At 35.9% G+C, this 19,904-nt stretch overlaps 1 protein-coding gene and 1 pseudogene across 2 annotated transcripts; one reads left to right on the top strand and one right to left on the bottom strand.

Moving 5' to 3' along the window:
• Positions 1 to 5,139: 5,139 nt before the first annotated feature.
• LOC308348098 (olfactory receptor 9K2-like) lies at positions 5,140 to 6,081 on the top strand (the record flags this gene model as incomplete). Its single annotated transcript, XM_080811946.1, has 1 exon — positions 5,140 to 6,081. The coding sequence occupies one exon, from the start codon at positions 5,140 to 5,142 to the stop codon at positions 6,079 to 6,081; it is 942 nt and encodes a 313-aa protein (XP_080668072.1).
• A 12,998-nt stretch (positions 6,082 to 19,079) lies between these two features.
• Positions 19,080 to 19,453, bottom strand: LOC308348368 (large ribosomal subunit protein eL31-like; annotated as a pseudogene). The gene has a single exon. The product of its transcript is annotated as a large ribosomal subunit protein eL31-like (transcript).
• Between the last annotated feature and the right edge of the window lie 451 nt (positions 19,454 to 19,904).

Consider the following 19,904-nt stretch of genomic DNA (forward strand, 5'->3'; position numbering starts at 1 on the left):
GATTCTCTGCTTTATGAATTAGGACCACAAAATTTGGCTTACACATATGAGTGGTTCCTGAGATGATAATTTAGTCTATCTACAGACAAAATGACTAATGCAGAAAAGGTTATTTTACATATTAATTTTGTAGTTATGTATACATAAGAGTTGGAATATATTTGATAGTTTCCCCTGATATCTTCTTAGATTTTTAAGAAGATTTTATTTATTTATTTATTTGAGAGAGAGAGAGAGAGAGAGAGAGCACGCGAGAGCAAGCAGGCAGGGAGAGCAGCAGAGGGAGAACGACGAGAAGACTCCATGCTGAGCATGGAGCCCAGTGTGGGGCTGGATCCCAAGATCCTGAGATCATGATCTGAGCTGAAATGAAGAGTCCAATGCTTAACCGACTGAGCCATCCAGGCACACCTCTTCTTAGATTTTTTAAAGGTATTTGATGACTCCAGAAAGATGAAAAGTGAATTGAAATCTTTTCAGAGTAAAGTAATATTCAGAAGATTACCATATAATGTGTCTTTATTTTAATGAGCCATTTTAGAGTCTTTGTGAAAAAGAGGCTGGATTTACAGTGATTTAACAAGTATAAACAGATCTTCATAAACCTGTAGGGAGTCTTTCTCAAGCAATTTTGAATTATTTCTGCCCCCAAATTATGTCAGTGGAAACTTAGAAGGCTATAGGATATAGCCTCCATATGTCCAAAAACATGAAGAACCCACTAACATCAGAGGATGCCCAAATATATTTGAAGGGATTTTAATAACATAGTAACATAAGCTAAAGCCAACAGTCTAAAATGTAAGAAAAGGCTAAGTATAAAATACTGCAAACTGGGAAGGAATAGTTGAAAATATAGAAGAAGGTGTAGAAAAAATCCAGAGAACAAGAACAGAGAAAAGCTTAGGAACAATTCACATAAAGTCAAAACAGAACAAAGCAAAACAAAAGGTTTCTTTTGACTGCAAGATTATTAAGAGGCAATATGTGAAAAAAAACTTTCAGTCTTACATGACTTAAAGAAGTATAAGTCATACGTAATTAGGGAGTGATATTTCAAGGGGATAGATTATATACAGCCTGATGTCAAAAGTTGACAATAGATTGTTTGGCAGAGATCCTGGCAAGATAGAAATCGTTTAATTGCTCCTGAAGGGAGATCTTAATAAAAAAAAAAAAAAAAAAGGACACTGAATCCAGAAATAAGAAGACTATGGGGCAATGGTGTATCTGTCTTTTAAAATTTTTAAGGGATGTCATTTAAGGATCAAATAGAGATGTTCAGTGCTGCTTCAGAAAGCAGAATTTTGGGTAGAGGCTCTGAAAGGCGGGTAGAAGTTTCAAAGAAGCCAACAATCAGGCATGTAGATGTTACAGAGAAACAAAAGGTAGCCTAATATAAAGAAAAAAAACTTTCTAACAAGGAGTCTTGTCCAAAATAACTTTGTAATTGTCCCAAGAGTATTCAGCAAGTTCTCCTCACATAGTCCTCATGGGATGGCCCTGGAGTTTGCCTTTGTTACAAAATTATAATTGACTTATTTTCAGTCCTCTCTCAGAGGGACTTCTTCCTCCAAAAACTTTATTCTAAAAACTTTATGCTGCAATTCTCTGAAATAGTTTCATGGAACTGGAAAAATCTTCGACGACCATGAATTCTGGCTGCTGCTATTTTTGTAGGACATCAGGGACTGGGGAGTTTTGTCACTGGTCTTAAATTTCTGTTTTGTGGCCATCTTTATTCTAAAGCCTGCAAAACATGTCAACATGGAGGCAGAGATTTTCATGCAGGTTGATTTCTTAGCTTCATTGGCTCTTATTTCAAATTTAGTAGGGAAATACCAATATTCTTAAAGAGAAAGATTCCTAGTCCGTCATCCTCACTCAGTGTTCAGGAAGATTGATACAACAGGTTTTGAACAAAATTATATTAAAGAAAGAGCAAACTTTAATAACAGGTAATGGAAAGTTATGGACCTATGGGCAATGGCACTAACAAAGAACATGGTCATGCCATGCTTAAGGAGGTTGTTATTTTGTTGGGGATTAAACATTGTTTGGGATGTTTAATTTTGGCATTGTCATTGATAGTTTTATTTTTAAAATACATCTTCTTTTCCAGATGAAAGGAAAAGAATTTGAATTTCTGTAGTGTCACATGAACAAGTTAACAAGATAGAAAAGAAATATAAGTTCAGGTAAGAATAATTAAAAAGCAATTGTATCTATTTTAGTCACTCAATAAGATAGCCATGGACATTTTATATATGGTTAAAAGACAGTTTTTGAGTATCAGAATGTGATATGCCATAAATTAAAAGTTATCAAGGTAAAAATAAATCTCAATGATTTATAGTCTATTGCTTGAAGAAAGACCATAACTAAATCAGACTGGGAATATGATAACTGAGGTTTAAAAGATAGTCTTAGTGATGTATATTCTATTATTTGTTTATCTCTCTTTTCCATCGCTTAGAAAACTTCACAATCATAAAAATCTTCCATCATTGCTGTTTTGATTATTTTATACCTAGTATTGGCTATTTATCATTCATTTATGAATAGAGGGGAATCTTTCATCAGCCTTAGTCTATAATTTCGTATAAAGTGATAAACAATATTACTTTACTGTATTTTATTACTCTAGGTTAGATCCATCACCTTTTCCTTACAGGTACACTGACAACATTTTCTGAACCAAAAATTGTGACACAGTATGGTCAGAATATAATATGGAACATTTAATGTGAGGATTGCTCTCAAAATCCTGCCTATACTAAGGTTCCTATGGTCATAGAACCTCATAGCTAAAAGTTTTATTATCCACAATTTAAAAAAAAGTGTTCTTTAGAAGGCTAGCAGTGAATTTATTTACTTAATACTGGACATTTAGTGATGCATTAAATAAATGTAGTTGTAATATTATAATAAATACCTCATATCCAGGATCATATCATGCCACACAGCTAGTACTGCTTTCAGTTCTTTTTTTTTCTTCATATTCAGTGCCAGGCACAATGCTTGGCCCAGAACAGGTACTCAAAAATATTGAATAAACATATTAATGGATAATTGGACAGATGAAAATGTATATTCTTGAAATATTGATAGTTGTTTTCATTGATATAGTATCAAAAAATGACATGATTTGGTATAAGAACTTAAGATTTTTTCTTCTCCTCCTCCTTTGTAAATAAGACCAAAGGACAAGACCTACAAAGCTTGTGTCTCTTTGCAGAAAGAAGAGTTACGAGTGAAAAAAGGTTAGCATGTTTTAAAAGGGCTTCCTATTTTCTTTAACTGTCCTCTTTTTCCCCATTTCAAACCAGCAAATGATGATTGGTGCTTGAAACTGCTCTGTTCAGTTTTTTGCCTAAAAAAAGCCTTGTTCTATTAGTTCTAGAATAAAATATCAGCATCTTCATGTGTATTAAACTGTAAACCTAATTCATCCCCCCGCCTCCTAGTAAAACCAAATTACTATACAATTACTTGAATGGATTTTCAAAAGTGGTGGGACAGTAGAGTAAAGACTTAGAATGGTGTTATATTTCATTTATCATTTGTTCCTCTTAATTTGAATCTATATGAATTAATTTCATGCCCTTCTTTGACAGAGTGGTTGGGAGAGGCAACAAATGAAAGAAGCAAAGAAAGTCATGAAGGCTTTGGAATCTGAGGGATTTTTGTAGACAGTCAAAAAACAAAAAAGTAAACCTCTTACAATTGAGGGAGGATAGAGAGTCAAGGAGAAACTCTGAATACTCTCTAATTTTGACTGCTACTGTATCACTCATTTCAAGTTCAATAAAGATATTTTGTGGATCATTTGCTGGTTTTTCTTATCTGTACCTCTCCTTGAAAGCATAAATTACACTTGCTTTAAATGCTACCAAAGAAGAAAAGATGTGTGAGGTCATCCTTAATTGACACCAAGTGTGTTGGTTCATAGGAAAATACAAAAATATCTCACATTAACCAATGTTGCCTTGATTGCTTAGCAGGTAACCCCAAACCAAATAGGTTAATTAAGATATTTCTAGAAAATCAAATTTTATTTTTGAAACTGCTGAGCTTTGACCATCAGGTTAAGAGTTTAATAAAACGTGGAGCACCTGGGTGGCTCAGTGGGTTAAAGCCCTGTCTTCGGTTTGGGTCATGATCCCAGGGTCCTGCGATCAAGCCCCCCATCGGGCTCTCTGCTTGGCAGGGAACCTGCTTCCTCCTCTCTCTCTCTCTGCCTGCCTCTCTGCCTACTTGTGATCTCTGTCAAATAAATAAATAAATAAATCTTAAAAAAAAGAGTTTAATAAAACTTGTTCTTTAATCCAATACATTCTTTTTACATTTTGATTTGTTCTTCACTTTGAAGTTTCTAATTTTTTCTCAAGTTTAGAAGTTGGAGATGACATGGATTTCTTGACAGATTTATACAGAGAAAAACAATATCAACAAACTTTACAGGTTACAAATTATAAAGGCATTGATCACATTTTATTTTGCATTTAAATAAAATTAGACTTTTTCCAGAAGTTAAAGTCTGCTTTTATTTTTAAAGATCTCAAATAAGACAGTTAACTCCTTAATAACTTACTTGCTGTTGTAAGAGCTCTTTTTGGTAGAAAGTTCATATTATCTTGAAAAGAACTTGTATCTTTCTTTTGCTAGATTATTTTTACTGTTTTGAAGTATTATTATAAAAATGAATATAAAACGATAAATCAAATTTAAGGATGTGTCTTTTTCTTAGTATGAAGAGTTAAATGTTAGTACTTTGAAATCACAAATGACATCTTGGACACCATCTATATGACAAGATAGAAAGACATAAGGATGTATCAGACATTGTTGTGTTGAAATTCACAGTAAACTTGAATACAAAATATTTCACCTTGAGTTCAAATTCCAGTTTGAACCCTAACCAGTTGTGTTACCTTAACCAGTTGTGTTACTTTAGGCACGTCACATATCTCTCATCTTGAACTTTCTCATGTTTGTAAACTTAATGGGACTTAACTTGAAAGTATTCTGTCAACTATAAGGTTTTTTTTAAAATGTAAAGTATTATATGTGATGGTAGAGAAATAGTGTAAAATTTATCTATTGACTTTCTATTATACTTTAAAGCAGAAATTTGCCATGGGTGACAAGGGCGGAGGCAACCACTCAGAAGTGACTGACTTCATTCTTGTAGGCATCAGGGTCCGCCCAGAGCTCCACAGTCTCCTCTTCCTACTATTCCTGATTGTTTATGGGATGGTCCTTCTGGGGAACCTTAGCATGATTGGCATCATTGTGACTGACCCCCGGCTGAACACACCAATGTATTTCTTCCTAGGAAATCTCTCCATCATTGACCTCTCCTACTCCACTGTGATTGTACCCAAAGCCATGGTCAACATCCTGTCTCAGAAAAAGACCATATCTTTTGCAGGTTGTGTGGCTCAGCTATTTCTTTATGCACTCTTCATGGTCACAGAGGCTTTTGTCCTGGCAGCCATGGCCTATGACCGCTTCATCGCCATCTGCAACCCACTCCTCTACACTGTCCGCATGTCAAGAAGCCTCTGTATCCAGTTGGTGGCTGGTTCCTATCTCTGTGGCTGGGTCAGTTCCATCCTTCAAATCAGTGTAACCTTCTCAATGTCTTTCTGTGCTTCCCGAGTCATCGATCACTTCTACTGTGATTCCAACCCAATTGAGAAGATCTCCTGTTCCAATATCTTTATGAATAAGATGGTGTCATTTAGTCTGGCTGTGCTCATTATTTTGCCCACAATAGTTGTTATTGTGGTATCTTATATGTATATTGTGTCTGCAGTCTTAAAAATCCGCTCCAGTGAAGGGAGGAAGAAAGCCTTCTCCACTTGCAGCTCCCACCTGGGGGTTGTAAGTTTGCTCTATGGGACTGTCTCCTTTGTCTATCTCACACCTCCAAGTAACCCTGAACTTCGTAAAGTGGCTTCAGTATGTTACATTTTGTTCACACCTATGCTGAACCCTTTAATCTACTCTCTAAGAAATAAGGATGTTAAAGATGCCATGAAAAAAGTCCTATGGAAGAAAAAAGTTGTACTTTAAATCTGCTTCCACCTGTTCTACTGTTTCTTGTACCAACTGATTTTGTCTCCTTGATCTTCTAGACTGAGGCATTTTAAAGCTCAGGTTTATTTAAAAAATAAAAAAAAAACCCACCTCCTCAAAGAAAAATGCACCTCAACTGTTTTGTTCCACAGCATTAATAACATCCTGTAAAGAAAGCTCCAAATAATATATTCACTTTTTCTCAAGGCAATGTTAAATCTGAACATTCTGGACACCATGGAAATCTGCTGCATTTCTATAAAGGGTTATGTATTTCTCACTCTGTCGGCAATAATATGTTATGCAAATGGGGAAGTATAGAATTTTATAGTTTTGCTTCCCTGTGTAAGTAAAATAGAAATGCAGAAAATACCTGATATAATGATTAACTTAGAAACTGTGTCACCCAATGGTTTATATGCAAATGGTAGTTAGTATAAATGTTAGTGTTATGCTTTGTTTTCCATGGCAGGCAAAAGATAAGGGAGCATGTGGATATAATGAGGAGGAAATGGAAAGGTAGAATAACCAGTGATCTTTGTTGAATTAAAGTGGCCAAAGAAGAAACATGTGAAAATTGCATTATTTTATAAATTAAGACATTTTATTTGATTTTCTTTGAATGACACAGTCATCTCTACTTTGCTATCATACAATGAAAACATTTTAGGATGTTTAAGATATTTTTACAACTCATGCTTTCTATGTTTTGGATGATACAGATTATGTAGTGAATATGCAGTTAGTGAAAGCATCATATTGAAATGAAGTTAGTTTGAGAATCTCAGTTAAAAATATCATAAGGCCTTACAATAACTTTAATGAGTAGCTGGGTTATGTGTGTGCACATGCATGTGTTATGTTTGTGTATGTATGAGTGTGTTTATTAGCTTGGTTAAGGAGTAATAAAATTGTTATTAGTGCTAAGCATCAAATGTCAATTGAGAGAAGAGTGGTTAATGCAGCAGCAACCCACAGATTTGACAGGTATCAAGGGAAGCCAAGTTCTAGAGAAAATCATAACAGGTCACTATTTTTACAAGTGTTCTAAGTAATACTTCAGCAAAACAGTTAATGCTTAAGTCCAAACAAAATCAAATGTGGAAAAAAGCTAAACCTAAGAAATAAGATATGGTGACCAGTTTTGTCCATGTACTTGGCATTGTGAAAGCCTAAAACCTGGGTATCTGATTAGGCCTTTTTTTTTTTTTTTCCCCAGTTTTTGTTTAGATAGCAAAGCTTTCTTTGATGAATACGCAGGCATTCATTTTGTGGGCTAACATTTATTAGGGTTAGAGATTTGATTAATAATTATATAAGAAAGATCAGCAAAATTATTTTAAAAAATCAAGGTTCTATTTATCCCCTCCTCCCTAGACCTGTAGATCTACCATTATTTTTGGTACTCAGAGGCAACCATTTAATTGATATTTCAGAAAAACATTATTTGAGAGCAAAATAGGAATCCAAATCAGCTTGGGAAAGTGATCATTGTCCTCGATTATTATTAGTCTGGAAAATACCCTTTTTAGGTTTTATATATTTCCATTGGATGCCCGTTATTGTTAGAGTGTCACACTGTTGTAGATGTAACAAGTGCAGGTTACTAAGAACTGTTGGGAAAAGGCAATAGAATATTGGATAAAAATAAAGCCTAGATTCCTTTGCTTTAGTTTTTGTCTGGCTGAATCATATTTCCTATTTTGTAGTCTTAACAGATAAAAGTATTCCAGTGTATAACCTCACAAGTGGCATTGCTGAAACCACTTTAAATGTTTGAAGGAATCTGGGAAAGTTGAAAACCAAGACAGAATACTTCCAAAGGTGCTCAATAAGGTCTCTATAATATTTTCTCTCAATTGCCATAAACATTTTCTTTTGTAATTTTTTTCTGGGTCTTCTACGAAAAGTAGTGCCTAATTTATATCTTTCTTATTACTTGTGCCATCATGATGCCATTGGAACATCCCAATGTCTTACCAACCTTCTGTTGGCTTTCATTGTCAAAGTCTTTAAAAAAAAAATGATGCATGGATTGCTTATGAAACACCGCTACATCCAAGAGACTTTAAGGATTACATTCTGCAACATAGACATCACAAGTTGTTATTTAGGGGTGACTTTAAAATTGTACACAAAAATCCACATGGAGAAATCTTTTAATACTGATACCATCTTGAGAGGCTGAAGATTGAACTCACTTTCTCAAACACTATTAAATTATTTGTTTGTTTGTACTGAGGATTCATCTTTCTTGATTAGCAAGTTTTTGGATATGCACGTATATTAGTTGCCCTATAACATCATGTATTGCATTTCGTCTTTAAACTTTATGTATTGTTGATGGTTACCTAATATTTAGTGTAATGATGCAGAACTTTGGTGAAGGCATTTATAATATTTTCTATTGCCAGGATGTTAACATTCTCTGACTCTGATTGTTGTAAATGGTAATTAAGCACTGAATTGAAACTTCACTAACATAGGTTAAAATGACTACATTAAGCATCTGTGGATAAGCACCCAGAGCTTGCTTCAATGTTTTTCCCTTAAGATAATTTCAACTTATTATGAGATTTCACCTTTTTTATGGTGATTGGGGAAGCTGATCTGATTAGATATTGTAAAATATGGTAATGTTGAGTTGACATTGGATTGTTTGTTATACTTATTCTCGTATATTGATCATGAGATGTCATTTTGTCCAGTCCCCTGAAAGCAATGTTGGTCATAAAATCAATAAAAATTTTGAATGTGTGTAAGCTATTATTCTAGAGATCTGAGTGAGGACAAATGTACTTCAAAGTAATTTCTTAATTATTTCAATTTTGTAAACAAACAAAAAATGAAAACAAGAACTTTAACCAAAGACTGATTTTTTTATTTGTTCATTTTTATGAAATATGGCTTCTAGGTTTTGAAATAGTTTCTTTGACCCTTGCCAACATTTAAAAATCATCTATTTATTTACATTGTTTGGCACTGGGACAACTGGCATCAGTTTCTTCAACTTGAATGTCTTGTACTTAGGTTGCTTTTGTGGCAACTTACATAAATTAACTTTGGATGACTTAAGCAAAACCTAAATAATTAGACATGTAAATTTTGTTTGGTTCTGTCTGCACATCCACAATTGTAAGGCTGGAAAGGGTGAGTTGTTTAGTCAGCGTTACAGGAAATTAGAAAGTGAGAAATCAGCAAAGAATTTCTAAATAGGATCTAAATTTGTTCAATGCCATGCTATTGGAAATATTTACTGCACAAAAGTTCAGTGGTGGATGGAGCGGCATTTAACTTTAATGTCTCACACCAACATCCTTAGAGAGAAGTATCAAGATGTTTTGGAAGCTGAGGGTTGTTGCTCTTGTCACTGAGGAAGGGAAGATTTTCTGATACCTCAGGGGCACCTAACCTGGATTCTGAGACCAGAACATCAATGGTTAATCCTCCTCAGCATCACTGTCTCCTAAAGAGATTGAATTTAAGTTTTCTCAGTGTTATTAGTGTCCCAACTTCTTTAGAGCCATCCATTATTAATTCGTGGGTTGTACTTATCAATCCAGCAAACCGTTAGACTATTTGCATGAATCAGCACATTAATTTTAAAATCTCTGGTAAGTACAAATTCTACCCAGTTATCTACCTCACCACTCCACTAAAAGAGCCCTCAAAATTCATTCATATCAACATACTTTGCATTTTGCCAGGATGTATCGAAAAAAAAAAGTCAAATTTTAAAGCCAGTCTTCTACAAATTCTGCCTCTGCTTTGGAGCGCCATTCCTCTCTCAGCATGCTGGGTTCTGATTCTAGTAACGGCACTCATGAAAATTGGGAGTAGGATGGATGTAAAGGGAATTTAGCTTCTTCTTTCAAGAAATGTCCTCAGGAGTCCTAGCATCTTAGAGCAGGTAGAAAAGAGCTCCATCAGGGAAATGAGTGGGTTTGTTTCCTATGCAAATGTGGTTGGGGTGGAGTGTCAAAAATATCAGGATATTCAAATTGTTGCAAATAATCTACATACCCAGATGTCCAGAGTTTATTTGTGTAAGAGATGTCAGAGGTATGAATTGAGATATTTTGTAATCAGCAAAACCAAAAAATCATACTCTGGGGTTTAAGTTTTCTGCTATTTTAATCTCTGCATCTTGAAATATGAGATTATCTTGAATCATGACAAAAATTTCCTATATAAGGGTGCGAATTTATTTATTTATTTATTCATTGTTTATTTATTTATTTATCTTTAAATTTTATTTATTTATTTATGAGGGAGAGAATGAGAAAGAGCGCCCAAGAGGGAGAAAGTCAGAGGGAGACACAGACTGCCTGCCGAGCAGGGCACCTGATGCTGATGAGCAGGGCACTCCATTCCAGACTCCGGGATCATGATCCAAGCCAAAGACAGTCGTTCAACCAGCTGAGCTACCTAGGCGCCCTAAGAGTGTGAATTTAAAAATCTGAGCTTAATTTTTAAGTTATCAGAAGTACTTATACTATGTTGTAGTCTTTTAATCAATCATGCCATACTTTTATCTCATGATGGTGACTATAAGGTTTATCACATTATTGCTTTCAGGGGCACATGATTCCATTTAACCATTTAATTAATGTCATAAGTTAATAGACAATTTTGCCACAAATGGTGTGAACGTCTATGTTCTATTCCCAATATAAAATGGAGTTTCTTTTTCTTACAGTTTTGGCTAATTTTACCTGATTCAGTTATATCCGTGTACTCTGAAATCAATTTTGGCTATTTGTTTAGAATTTTGGGTACAAGTAATAAAAACTGAGTAACCTAGACAGAAAGTTATTTATTAGAGCGGTAAGAGTATTGGTGACATACAGAATTGATATGCAGAAGAAAAAGATTTAAAATAGGGCAAGACTAAACACACTGCAGAGAATGAAGTAGGACATATGGTACAGCAGGGACCCTTTGGAAGAGAATGTCACAAGTTAGAAATAGTGTTATTATCTGAGTCTGACTCTGCTGACTTCAAATTCTGGTGAGGAAGCATTTTCTTGACCTTCCTCTGTTAGGGGCTCATCCATTCACTAAAGGAAGATGGGATACCTAGACTGAGTCCAGTAGACTATCAAATTGGAAACTGTTAATGCCTCAAAAATAAATCAGGCATTGTTGAGAAAGAGGAAATGGAAACCAGATAGGAAAAAAAGCAATACATAGCCATGATACAGTTTTAATTCTCAATTCTTAGAGGACATTCTAACTGGGCGATGCTTAAATAATAATTTTGTCAGAAAATTATTATTATTGGGCTTCCTAGCATTTAAATACCTTGCTCTATTTGGGAAACTGCCTGTGTGCAATTATTGGTGGGGATGTACCCTCATTCCTTTTATGGAAATCTGAAGATTAAAAAGCTTATCTCTCTGTTCCTGGAAGCTAGGTCATAGGTATATGACCAGGAGTCAGATAATTTGATGCTTTTGCCTGGGACTTTTGAATTTGAGAGAATAATGGTAAGAAAACTTAGCAGTTTTAAATGAACACCATTGGTAGTGATGACAGGATCTAATGAATGAAAATCTTTGCCCTTTTGCTTGTGGTGCTATTTCACTGTCCTGTATTATTGATGGTGACACAAACGTGGTTCCCAATATGGAGAAGCATGTTCAAAATTAGTTTCTCCTCACTTTCTGAGTCAGGTTTTTTACCTTTCTGTGAATTTTGTGGGTTTCCCATTATTAATTTTTTTTAAACCACTTTATTGAGGTCTAATTGATATAGAAACTGTACATATTTAATATATACAATTTATTTTTTAATTTTTAAAAAAGATTTTATTTATTTATTTGACAGAGAGAGAGATCACAAGTAGCCATAGAGGCAGGCAGAGAGAGAGAGGGAAGCAGGCTCCCTGCTGAGCGGAGAGCCCGATGTGGGGCTTGATTCCAGGACCCTGGGATCATGACCTAAGCTGAAGGCAGAGGTTTTAACCCACTGAGCCACCCAGGCACCCCTAATATATACAATTTAATGAATTTGGAAATATGCATACACTAGTGAAGCCATCACTATCACCATTACCTCCAACAGTTTCCTCCTGCCACATTGTTTTCTTGACTTTTTTTTTTTTTAAGATTTTTAAAATTTATTTGACAGAGATATAGAGAGCACAATTAGAGAGGCAGGCAGAGGGATAGGGAGAAGCAGGCTCTCTGCTGAGCAGGGAGTCCCATACAGGACTCAATCTTAAGACCTGGGATCATGACTTGAGCAGAAGGCAGCTGCTTAAACAGACTGAACCACCCAGGTGCCCCTCTTTGGTTTGGTTTTGCTTTACTTGTTTGGTTGTTGTTGTTTTAAGATTTTATATATTTATTTGAGACAGAGAGAAAGAGCAGAAGGAAAGGGTAGGTGAGGGGAAGAGGGAGAAGCAGATTCCTCCCTGAGCAGGGAGCCTGACTTGATCCTGGGACCCTAACTAAGATCTGAGCTGAAGGCAGATGCTTAACCAACTGAGCCACCCAGGAGCCTCTTGGTTGTTTGAATGGTAATAATACTTAAGGATCTACCTTTCAAAAAATCTGAAGTGCACCATATGAATTGTAAACTATAGGCACTTGCTAAGCAAAATAAGCCAGCCACAGAAGAACAAAAAGTTCATGATTCCACTTGCTGAGGTATCTAAAATAGTTAAGCTTACAGAAATAGAGTCAAGGGGCGCCTGGGTGGCTCAGTTGGTTAAGCCTCTGCCTTCGGCTCAGGTCATGATCCCAGGGTCCTGGGATCGGGCCCCACATCGGGCTCTCTGCTCAGCAGGGAGCCTGCTTCCTCCTCTCTCTCTCTCTCTCTGCCTGCCTCTCTGCCAACTTGTGATCTCTATCTGGCAAATAAATAAATAAATAAATAAATAAAAAAAATCTTAAAAAAAAAAAAAAGAAATAGAGCCAAATGGTGGTTGTTAGAGGCTAGGGGAAAAGAAAATAGTGAGTTGTTTCCCAGGTGTCAAACAACAGTTATGCAACATGAGTCAGTTTTAGAGATCTGTACAGCATAATGCCTATAGTTAACAATTCAGTATTGTGCACTGAAAAATTTGGTAAGAGGCTAGATCTCATGCAGTATGTTCTCCCTACTTCTTTAGCCATTCTTTTATTGTTGAGTATTCATTTGTTTATGTTTTTGCTACTAGTACACATCTTTCTGCACACATAATTATGTACTACCAGATTGCTTTTCTGTATGAAATACATTCCCAAAAGCAAAATTGTTAAATCAAAACTTTTATGCATTTCCATTTTTGTAGATGTTTAGTAGATGTTTCTTAATTGTTTTCCTTAAAAAATATGTATCATATGTCATATTGCATGGAATGCGTGCATCTCCTTGTCTTATATCACCACCAGCACTGGGTGCTAGCAATCTTAATTTTGTCATTCAGATGGATGAAGAATGCATTGCCCACAGTACTATTGCACTAGGACACTTCCAACATTTTTGCTCTTATTGTTCTAATATTTGAATGTGTAACTTGGACATAAGACATAGATATATTGTTTTATAAACTCATTCGGAAGATATTTGCCATTTGATTATAATAGACAATTAAATTTATTATAGCACTGATTTTTGGACTTGTTTTTTTGACCAAATTTTGTAATTTCTGTTTCTGTGTGTCTTCCTTTTTCTTTTTCCTTTGAATTGGTTATTTTTAACAGATTATTTTTAGTATTATTCCTAGAAATTTCCACAGGCTCATTTAACCTAACAAAGGCCAATTACTAAATGTTTATCATTTTCCTAAACAATACAAGACATTAGAGCTCTTTAATGCTGTCATTTTACTCCGTTGCTTTCATTTAATTTTAGTCTTATTTTTGAAATTTATATAACATTACATAATACTATTTATTTACATTTATCAGTCTATTTAACTCTTTCTTTATTCATCATTCGTTTTTTATTTTTATTTTTTTTTGAAGAAACTGTCTTTTTTCCACTAGATATTTTTTCCTGTTTTGTCGAAGATTATTTGACCATAGAGTTGAGGGTCCATATCTGGGCTCTCTACTCTGTTCCACTGGTCTATGTGTCTGTTTTTATGCCAGTACCATGTTGTCTTGGTGATCACAGCTTTGTAGTAAAGCTTGAAATCAGGTAACGTGATGCCGCCAGTTTTATTTTTGTTTTTCAACATTTCCTTAGCAATTTGGGGTCTCTTCTAATTCCATACAAATTTTAGGATTATTTGCTCCAGCACTTTGAAAAATACCAGTGGAATTTTGATCAGAATGGCGTTAAAAGTATAGATTGCTCTAGGCAGTATAGACATTTTAACAATGTTTATTCTTCAGATCCAAGAGCATGGAATGGTCTTCCATCTTTTTGTGTCTTCTTCAATTTCTTTTATGAGTGTTCTGTAGTTCCTCGAGTACAGATCCTTAACCTCTTTGGTTAGGTTTATTCCGAGGTATCTTATGGTTCTTGGTGCTATAGTAAATGGAATCGATTCTCTAATTTGCCTTTCTGTATTTTCATTGTTAATGTATAAGAAAGCCACTGATTTCTGTACATTTTTTACAAGATTTTATTTATTTATTTGAGAGAGAGAGAGAGAATGAGAATGAGAGATAGAGCATGAGAGGAGAGACGTCAGCTGGAGAAGCAGACTCCCTGCCGAGCAGGGAACCCGATGTGGGACTCGATCCTGGGACTCCAGGATCATGACCTGAGCTGAAGGCAGTTGCTTAACCAACTGAGCCACCCAGGCACCCTATCATTCTTTTTTAAAATTAATATTTTATTTGTTTCAGTGGTACAGATCTGTGAATCATCAGTCTTACACAATTCACAGCACTCACCATAGCACATACCCTCCCCAATGTCCATAACCCAGTCACCCAATCCCTACCCCCAGCAACCCTCAGTTTGTTTCCTGGGATTAAGGGTCTCTTATGGTTTGTCTCCCTCTCCAGTCCCACCTTGTTTCATTTTTTTCCTCCCTGCCCCCCACACCCCCCACCCCACCTCTCAGATTCCTGATATCAGAGAGATCATATGATAATTGTCTTTCTCTGATTGATTTATTTCGCTTAGCAAAATACCCTCTAGTTCCATCCATGTCTTATGGCAAGATTTCATTTTTTGGATGGCTGCATAGAATTCTATTGTGTATATATACACCACATCTTCTTTATCCATTCATCTGTTGATGGACATCTAGGTTCTTTCCATAGTTTGGCTATTGTGGACTTTGTTGCTATAAACATTTGGGTGCATGTGCCCCTTTGAATCACTACATTTGTATCTTTAGGGTAAATACCCAGTAGTGAGATTGCTGGGTTGTAGGGTAGCTCTATCTTCAACTTTTTGAGGAAACTAGATGCTATTTTCCAGAGTGGCTGCACCAGCTTGCATTCCCAACAACAGTGTAGGAGGGTTCCCCTTTCTCTGCATCCTCACCAGCATCCGTCATTTCCTGACTTGTTAATTTTAGCCATTCTGACTGGTGTGAGATGGTACATCATTGTGGTTTTGATTTGTATTTCCCTGATGCCGAATGATGTAGAGCATGTTTTCTTGTGTCTGAGGCAATCTGGATGTCTTCTTTGCAAAAATGTCTGTTCAGGTCTTCTGTCCATTTTTTGATTGGATTATTTGTTCTTTGGGTGTTGAGTTTGATAAGCTCTTTATAGATTTGGATACTATCCCTTTATCTGATATGTCATTTGCAAATATCTTCTCCCATTGTGTCAACTATCTTTTGGTTTTGTTGACTGTTTGCTGTGCAAATGATTTTGATCTTGATGAGGTCCTAAGAATTCATTTTTGCCCTTGTTTCCCTTGCCTTTGGTGATGTTTCTAGGAAGAAGTCGCTGTGGCTGAGGTCGAAGAGGTTGTTGCCTCTGTTCTCCTCAAGGATTTTGAAGGATTCCTTTCTCACATGGAGGTCTTTCATCCATTTTGAGTCTATTTTTGTGTGTAGTGTAAGGAAATGGTCCAATTTTGTTCTTCTGCATGTGGCTGTCCAATTTTTCCAACACCATTTGCTGAAGAGACTGTCTTTTTTCCATTGGACATTCTTTCCTGCTTTGTTGAAGTTTAGTTGACCATAGAGTTGGGCGTCTATTTCTGGGATCTTTATTTTGTTCCATTGATGTATGTGTCTGTTTTTGTGCCAGTACCATACTGTCTTGATGATGACAGCTTTATAATAGAGCTTGAAGTCTGGCATTGTGATGCCACCAAATTTGGTTTTCTTTTTCAACCTACATCTGGCTATTCAGTGTCTTTTCTAGTTCCATATAAATTTTAGGATTATTTGTTCCATTTATTTGAAAAAAAAGATGGTATTTTGATAGGGATTGTATTAAATGTGTAGATTGCTTTAGGTAGCATGACATTTTCATAATATTTGTTCTTCCAATCCATGAACATGGGATGTTTTTCCATTTCTTTGTGTCTTCCTCCATTTCTTTCATGAGTACCTTATAGTTTTGTGAGTACAGATTCTTTGCCTCTTTGGTTAGGTTTATTCTAGGTATCTTATGGTTTTGGGTGCAACTGTAAATGGTTGTAAATGGGATCAACTCCATAATTTCTCTTTCTTCTGTCTTGCTGTTGGTGTATAGAAATGTAACTGATTTCTGTGCATTGATTTTATATCCTGACACTTTACTGAATTCCTATATGAGTTCTAGCAGTTTGGGAGTGGAGTATTTTGGATTTTCCACAGAAAATATCATATCATCTGCAAAGAGTGATAGTTTGATTTCTTCTTTGCCAATTCGGATGCCTTTTATTTCTTTTTGTTGTCTGCTTGTTGAGGCTAGGACTTCTAGTACTATGTTGAGTAGCAGTGGAGATAGTGGACATCCTTGCTGTGTTTCTGACCTTAGGGGAAAAGCTCTCAGTTTTTCTCCATTAAGAATGATATTTGCTGTGGGTTTTTCATAGATGGCTTTGATGATATTGAGGTATATACCCTCTATGTCTAAACTTTGAAGAGTTTTGATCAAGAAAGGATGCTGTACTTTGTCAAATGCTTTTTCAGCATCTATTGAGAGTATCATATGATTCTTGTTATTTCTTTTATTAATGTATTGTATCACATTGATTCATTTGTGAATGTTGAGCCAACCTTGCAGCCCAGGAATAAATCCCACTTGATAGTGGTGAGTAATCCTTTTAATGTACTGTTGGATCTTATTGGCTAGTATTTTGGTGAGAATTTTTGCATCCATGTTCATCAAGGATATTGGTCTATGATTCTTGTTTTTGATTGGGTCTTTTTCTGGTTTTGGAATCACAGTAATGCTGGCCTCATAAAATGAGTTTGAAAGTTTTCCTTCTATTTCTATTTTTTGGAACAGTTTCAGGTGAATAGGTACTAATTTTTCTTTGAATGTTTGACTTCCACTGGGAAGCCATCTGGCCCTGGGCTCTTGATTGTTGGGAGATTTTTGATGACTACTTCAACCTCCTTACTGGTTATGGGTCGGTTCTGTTCAGGTTTTCTATTTCTTCGTGGTTCAGTTTTGATAGTTTCTATGTCTCTAGGAATGCATCCATTTCTTCCTGACTGTCAAATTTGCTGGTGTAGAGTTGCTCTAATATGTTCTTATAATTGTATTTCTATGGTGTTGGTTGTGATCTCTCCTCTTTCATTCATGATTTTATTTATTTGGGTCCTTTCTCATTTCTTTTTGATAAATCTGGCCAGGGGTTTGTCACTCTTATTAACTCTTTCAAAGAACCAGCTCCTAGTTTTGTTGATTGGTTCTAGTGTTCTTTTTTTTTAAAGATTTTATTTATTTATTTGACAGACAGAGATCACAAGTAGGCAGAGAGGCAGGCAGAGAGAGGAGGAAGCAGGCTCACCGCTGATCAGAGAGCCTGATGCGGGGATCGAGCCCAGGACCCTGGGATCATGACCTGAGCCGAAGGCAGAGGCTTTAACCCACTGAGCCACCCAGGCGCCCTATGGTTCTAGTGTTCTGTTGGTTTCTATTTCATTGACTTCTGCTCTGATCTTTATTATTTCTCTTCTTCTGCTGGGTTTATGTTTTCTTTGCCGTTCTGTCTCCAGCTCCTTTAGTTATAGAGTTAGGTTGTGCTCTTGAGGCCTTTCTTGTTTCTTGAGTAAGGCTTGTATTGCTATATACTTTTCTCTCAGGAATGCCCACCCTGTGTCCCAAATATTTTGAACAGTAGTGTTTTCATTTGCATTTGTTTCCATAAATTTTTAAAGTTCTTCTTTAATTTCCTGGTTGACCCATTCATTCTTTAGCCTCCATGTATTTGTTCTTTCCAACTTTCCTCTTGTGATTGACCTCTAGGTTAGGAGAATTTTGGTCTGAAAATATGCAGGGAATGATCCTAATCTTTTGGTACCAATTGAGACCTGATTTGTGACTCAAGACGTGATGTATTCTGAGGAATGTTCCATGTGCACTAGAGAAGAATGTGTATTCTGTTGCTTTGGGATGGAATGTTCTGAATATATCTATGATGTCCATCTGGTGCAATGTGTCATTTAAAGCCTTGTTGATCTTTTGCTTAGATGATCTGTCCATTTCAGTGTGTCGGGGTGTTAAAGTTCCCTACTATTATTGTATTATTGTTGATATTTTCTTTGATTTTGTTATTAATTGGTTTATATAATTGGCTACTCCCATGTTAGGGGGATAGATATTTAAAATTTTTAGATCTTCTTGTAGGACAGACCCTTTAAGTATGATATCATGTCCTTTCTGATCTCTTATTATAGTCTTTGGCTTAAAATCTAATTGATCTGATATAAGGATTGCCACCCCAGCTTTCTTTTGATGTCCATTAGCATGGTTAATTTTTCTCCACCCCCTCAGTTTAAATCTGGAGGTGTGTTTGGGTCTAAAATGAGTTTTTTTGCAGACAGCATATTGATGGGTCTTTTTAAAAAATCCATTCTGATATCCTGTGTCTTTTTTTGTTGTTGTTGTTGTTGTTGTTGTAGTTTTATACCTTTATTTGAAAATCAGCAATTAGTTTTCATCTATGTTAACTGTCTGTAGATTTTTGAAACAGATGACAGGTACATAGGTGACCAGTGTGTAGAGCTTGTTGGGGGAATCTTCATCCTCATTATGGTTTCTGGACAACTGCACACGGATATGGTATGGAATGTTCCTTATTCCTTTGACCCAGACAGCTTTGTTGAGCCTCATGTCAATTTCACATTTGGAGTTCCTATCTCCTTCATGGCAAATTTCTGGATCTCTTTGAGTGACTGAGGGGCATGTTTCTTGAAACCCACTCCATGGATTCACTTGTGAATGTTGATTGTTTATTCTCTGGTCACTACCTCATTGATGGCAGAACGGCCGTTCTTCTCACCACCCTTCTTCGTGGGGGCCATTCTGCTGGGCCTGGGTTGGAAAGGAAGAGTGCAAGGTATTGTGAGAGAGGGAAAGCTATCCTGTGTCTTTTGATTGGGACATTAACCCCATTTACATTCAGGGTAACTATTGAAAGATGTGATTTTAGTGCAATTGTACTGCCTGTAATTTCACTGCTACTGTATATTTTCTCTGTTCCTTTCTAGTCTGTTACTTTCAGGCTCTCTCTTTGCTTAGAGGACCCCTTTCAATATTTCCTGTAGGGCTGGTTTGGTGTTTGAAAATTCTTTTAGTTTTTGTTTGTCCTGGAAACTTTTTTTTCTCTTGTATTTTCAATGATAGCCTAGCTGAATATAATATTCTTGGCTGAATATTTTTCTCATTTAGTGCTCTGAATATATCATACCAGTCCTTTCTGGCCTGCCAGGTCTCTGTGAATAGGTCTGCTGCCAATTTGATATTTCTACCATT

The sequence above is a fragment of the Martes martes genome (assembly GCF_963455335.1).
Source record: "Martes martes genome assembly, chromosome: 8".
Lineage (NCBI taxonomy): Eukaryota > Metazoa > Chordata > Mammalia > Carnivora > Mustelidae > Martes > Martes martes.